The sequence below is a fragment of the Propithecus coquereli genome, unplaced genomic scaffold (assembly GCF_000956105.1).
Source record: "Propithecus coquereli isolate 6110/MARCELLA unplaced genomic scaffold, Pcoq_1.0 Scaffold935, whole genome shotgun sequence".
In the NCBI taxonomy this organism is placed as follows: domain Eukaryota; kingdom Metazoa; phylum Chordata; class Mammalia; order Primates; family Indriidae; genus Propithecus; species Propithecus coquereli.
The window spans coordinates 174,049-179,467 of NW_012155674.1; the positions used below are offsets into that span (position 1 = coordinate 174,049).

Sequence of the window (5,419 nt, forward strand, 5' to 3'; positions counted from 1 at the left end):
CTGGTGTCTCCATAACCAGCCTAAGTGCTCAGAGCCCCAAACAGGCCTTCGTGTTCGCTGGTCTGTTTTTCTAAATCGTAGGTGTCAGCAGGTGACAGTCATTACTTGACGTGTGCTTTGTTGAGAAGCGTCACCTGGCAGAGTCACAGAGTTAGAGAACGGCCCAAAAAAGCACACGGCCCGGTGACCTTGGAGAACCCGGCTGGTCACGGATGTTCTCCGCAGCTCGCCTTGCGCGCCCGCGCACGTCCAGGGAGGCTGGAGGTGGCCCTTTGGTCACGCCCGGCCGGCAACACTGAGCGCGTCTCTCCCCACAGAGCGGCGGCGGCAAGATGGACCTGCGGGAGTACGTGGTGGCCCTGTCTGTCGTCTGCCGGCCCGCCCAGACCCTGGACACCGTCCGGCTGGCATTCAAGGCAAGTGCGGGTTTCCCGGTTTGACGCGGGACGGTGAGACGCGGCCCACCAGACCTGGGATCCGCTTCGTAGGTGCTTGTTGTGTCGCTAAACCGACGACCTGCCACGTGCTGTTTGTCCGTGAGCACGTGCTGGCCGTTCTCTCTGAAATGAGCATCCACACTCGTGATAAAGACGTAGATTGGGGTCCGTCCAGGTCCCGGGGTGCCTGGGCGAGGCTGGTGGGTGTCACGCCACCACACGCTGAGTGTCAGCACATGTAACCGGGGGCCCACACGCCTCATCTTCTCCCCCTGCACGGCCTCCCCATCGGCCTGTCGCAGGGCTCAGGAGCTGCCTCCCCAGCTGAACCCAGAGGGTGTGTCATGCCAGAGCCAGGCCATTCACCACAGGGTGGCTCTGGGGTCCTGGCCCACCCAAAGACTCCTGGGCATCCCCCAGGGCTTGTCTCACTGGGGCAGAGCTGGGCTGGCTTTGGCTGTCCAGACACGGTTCCATCAGGTTCTCTGGGCAGGTGCGGCTCACATTGGCCAAACTCCCAAGGGCCTGATGGAGGAGTCAGGAAGCTGCGTGTCTCACTGCTCCGAGACGCCCTTCTCTCGCGCCTGGCCTCAGCACACCCTCCCCACAGCAACACCGGGATGTCCCCACATGTAAGGGTGGCTCACGTCCAACGCCGGGGAGCCAACTGGATGATGCCAACATCCGGCAGCCCCCATCTGAGAAAGCCTGGCCCGCCTCCTGCAGGCCTGGGAAGCCCACCTCCGAGGGTCCCGGCCTCACCTGGGCCAGGCCCCGCGGACTCTCGGCCCCCTGCTGCTGACCGTGCCTCGCCGCTCAGACAGCCCCAGCCAGCACCTGCTCCCAGTCACCGAGTAGAGTCTGTAGAGTGACAATGGCAGGTGGGGGAGGCTTGGTTTCCTTGTCAGCGTAAACAGGGGACATAGAGCCCGACCGTCCACAGCTGGCACCGCTGAGGCACCACCTGCAGACAGGCGTGACCGGCCGTGGAAGGCTGAGGACACGGCCCTGGAGGGGACGGTGACCGCCCGGTCCCCGCTGACAGGAGGGGCGCGTACTGCGGCAGGTCTTCCCAGGCAGATCCCACTGTGGGTGACAACACACACCGCCCTGCGGTGGCCCTGGGGACGGGCGACCCCTCCCACAGGCTGCCGGGCGGAGCAGCCGCGTCCTGACAGGTCGTGGTCGTGTGTGACCCCGAGAGAGGCGGGTCCTGCCCGCGGCTGCGGCTGAGGTCGCTCTGCAGACGTGACGTCGTCCTGACTGTGGGCTTCACCCCCATCATCTGCCCGGTTCTCTCTCTCTCTCGGGCCACCCTCCTCGCGTCTCCGCCTGCAGCCTGCGCCTTTCAGTGTCGCCGGTCCCCAAAGGCCTGGCCACTGTCCTCGTCCGCTGGCCCTGGGCACCTCCCCTGGGGCGCGCGAGGATGTGCGCACCCTCCCCGTTGCTCTTCGGGTCCCTCCTGGGCTGGCGGTTGAGGCACAGAACCGTGCCTGCGATATCCATGGCGCTTACAATCCCAGAGACACCTGCGTGGGGTCTTCCAGTAGAAATCTCCAGTGTTTAATGTACTTTTGGGGTTTCTTGTTTTTGCTTTCTTTTTTTATTATTATTACTGTATAAAACCTTCAGACGTGGCCTTGGTAAAAATTCTGACAACTCAGAAAGGTGGGAAGTAAAAACCCGAAGGTCTCCGCCCTCCCACTCGAGACCTCAGTCCCGGCGTTTGCTCCTGCAGCAGCCTCCGAATGGTTTCTGAATATAGAAATACGACCTGTTCTCTCGTCTTTCAAAACTCCAAATCACAGTAACCTGCCGTGACCCCCGCAGCAGCCGCCGCGGTCCCGTGACCCCAGGGGCAGAGCCGGAGTTGGGGCGGCGGGGGGCCAGGCAGGTGACTTGGGTTTGGCTTCTTTGAGGCTGCAGCCGCGCCACGGCGGGTCTAGCCTGCAGGTATTTGATTCGGCAAAGCTCAAAGCAGGAGAGAGGTTTAGACCAGGGAAGATTCGGGAGCCGTCGGTGCTCACAGGTTCCCTGGGGAGGCAAAGCCCAGGAGGACAGGTGCCTCACGGAACCGGCCCGTGCAGACCCGGGTCGCGAGGGCGCTGGAGGCAGGCGCACGGAGGGGAGGCCCAGGAGCTGCCGGGCGTTTCTCACGGGCGAGACCCCTGAGCGCAGCGTGGTGCGCGGCCGGGTGCAGGGCGCAGCGTCGCCTGCAGAGCGGGACAGACACCCGCATGGCGACCACGTCTAGGCAGGGACGTGGCGGGAACCCTCAGAAGACAGGCGTGTGGTGGGAGGAGGTGAACCATGGGGGGCTCAGGGTCGGGGGAGCCCCGGGAACACCGCGCCCCAGACAAGGAGAACGGACGGGGTGACGGTGCGGGTGACGCAGATGGAGGGTGGGGGTGGGGAGGACAGTCACCAGCAGGTTGCCCCTAGCTGGGCTGCGGGAGGGTTTGAGGCAGCCCAGGGGCCGGAACCGAGGGGCTGGGTGGAGTCGGGCCCTGAGGGGACCCACCGAGGAGGCGAGAAAGGAACACGCAGCCGCGGGGCCACGGGACGAGCCTCTTGGGGGACTGCCGAGGGCAGGGTGGGCCTGTGGGTGCCCAGGCCACAGGGTCCGTGTGAGGCATGGTGGGGAGCCCTGGCCCGGGAGCTGCCGCGGGTGCGGGCCCCGGGCTGGGCTCGGGGAGGGCCGGGAGCCACCCCCAGCATCGGGGCAGGAGGGGGGGTGCCGAGGCTGAGGCTGGAGCTCCTGTCCCTGGCCGTGCGGGAGCCCCTCGCCTCCCCTCTGCCATCTTTGTCTGCCCCTCGCGTCTGCTCTCCCCCTGTGGGCTCTGGAGCCGTCGGATGCTGATAGTCGGCGGCTTGCTCGTGTCTGTGAACATGCCCTCTAGCCTGGGTCCCCCAAGGCAGGAGAGCGCGGAGGGAGCCTGAAACCCGGCTCCTCTCGTGGTGCAGAAGGCCCCTCCTCCCATTTCCGTTGGGCAGCACCGGCCGGCCGCTGGGCTCCGGCCGCGCTGAGCTTGTGGACTTGCTGATCCGGCACTGTGGGCCAGGTCAGCAGGGTCCGAGTCCTCCGGCTGCCTGGCTTGCGGGTGCCTGGCAACTCTGAGAAGGGGGACAGCCCGGACGCATGCGGGGCCAGAGCCGCCCTGGCAGGCAGAGGCGGCAGCCTCGAGGTGACACCCCGCTTCGCCTTGCAGATGTACGGGTCCCCAGAGGACGGCAGCATAGACGAGGATGCCTTGTCCTGCATCCTCAAGACTGCCCTGGGGGTGGCGGAGCTTTCTGTGACCGACCTCTTTCGAGCCATCGATGAGGAGGAGAAGGGGACGATCACATTCGGTGAGCAGCGGGAGTGGGGTCACGCCGTGGGTGGCCTGCGTGTGCCGGTGGGGTGTCCCCAGGAGCCAGTGGGGTGCCCCCAGGAGCCCGTACCAGGCTGCCCTGCCGCCTCCTGCCACAGAAATTCCTCAGAAGAAGGTCCATCCTGAAACCTGCCCAGGTGGGTGGGAGCTTTCAAACCTGCTTTCTTCAGGCAGTTTATAGCACCGAATGCCAAGCCAGTTCTGAAGCTCCGGGCCCCACTGTGGACGCCGTCTGCAGAGCCCATTGCCCTCTTGTCCGGGTCAGGGCCCCCCCAGGGGAGGGAGGGACGTCTACGCCCAGCCCGTGGAGCTGGCTCGCTGTGGGGCCTCCTGTCCCTCGGAGGTGCTGGCCTCGTCACCGGCAACCAGGGCTCTGGGTCCCGCATCCCTCTTCCCCCGAGGGTCTGGCAGGAGAGAGGCCGCGGGAAAGCAAGTGCCTGCAGCTGTTGCAGATGTGTGTGTGGGGTGATCTTCCCCCCGGAGCAACTCACCTTTCTGATCACGTTTGACCAGATGATACTGTAAACTGCTGAGCGCAAGCGGCAAACCCGGCCCGGGCCCCCACCCCGCCCCGCCCCAGGAGTGTGAGCAGTGGGAGGTGTCCCCAAGGCAGGTGGGCTCAGACATCCTCGCCAGGCCCCAGCCCTCAGCAAGGATTTCTCTGCTTGTTCCCGCCCCCTCGAACCCTGACGTGATAAAACAAACCCAAGGGCAACGCGCGTGGAGGGGAGTCTGGGAGGCGGGAAGGGCAGGGCCGGCTCTCAGGGAAACGCTTGTGTCCGACGAGGGCGCCCGGAGCAGGCAGGAGGGCGAGCGGTTGCGCAGAGGCGGCCCTCGCTGATTCCTAAGTTAATGTGTGTGATCCCGAAAACAGGACGCAGATCACGTAGGAATTTGCTCAGAAGACAGGGGGTCTCTGAAATGGCTGTTGCTCACATCTGGTTTGGGTGTGTCTTTAAAATTGCACCCAGATGCCAGAGGTGTGTGTGTGTGTGTGCGTGTGTGTGTGCGTGCGTGCGTGTGTGTGTGTGCGTGCGTGTGTGAGGTCGATGGTGGGCGCCGCGCCTTGGTACGTTTGGGTTCTGTTGTTGACGTGTGGCGAGTGCGCACCCCCCCACAGACTGTCCGGTGAAAGCCGTTCCGGGCTTTCCCGCGAGGTGGCTGGGCTCTGAGTGTCCCCACAGCCTCCCGTGTCAGTCCTCTGAGAGCCACCAAACCTCTCTGCAGTGCCTCACGCGGGAGCCCAGGGCACCTCTGCCCATGGAGGGGACACCCAGAGGGGGTGGAGGTGGCCCTCACTCGCCAGGCTCCCAGGGCTGCCATGCATGCGAGCCGTGTCATGCCACGCAGACGGTCAGATCACTGCCTGGATGCTTGGTCTCGCCCCTAAACCAGGAGTGCCAAGTACCCAGGACGTATCTGTCAAAATCAAAGTCACGAGTTTGCTTTAGATTTCCCCAAAAGCAGGAACAGCTGGCCGGGCGCAGTGGCTCACGCCTGTAATCCTAGCACTCTGGGAGGCCGAGGCGGGCGGATTGTTTGAGCTCAGGAGTTCGAAACCAGCCTGAGCAAGAGCGAGACCCCCCTCTCTACTAAAAATACAAAGAA

At 64.6% G+C, this 5,419-nt stretch overlaps 1 protein-coding gene across 1 annotated transcript in view; it reads left to right on the plus strand.

Moving 5' to 3' along the window:
• Positions 1-5,419, plus strand: part of LPCAT1 (lysophosphatidylcholine acyltransferase 1) — a 53,001-nt gene that overhangs the window by 41,294 nt on the left and 6,288 nt on the right. Inside the window, exons 14-15 of the mRNA XM_012664886.1 lie at positions 318-416; positions 3,500-3,835. Coding sequence (XP_012520340.1) covers positions 318-416; positions 3,500-3,835 — 435 coding nt within the window. The remainder of the gene's footprint in view (positions 1-317; positions 417-3,499; positions 3,836-5,419) is intronic.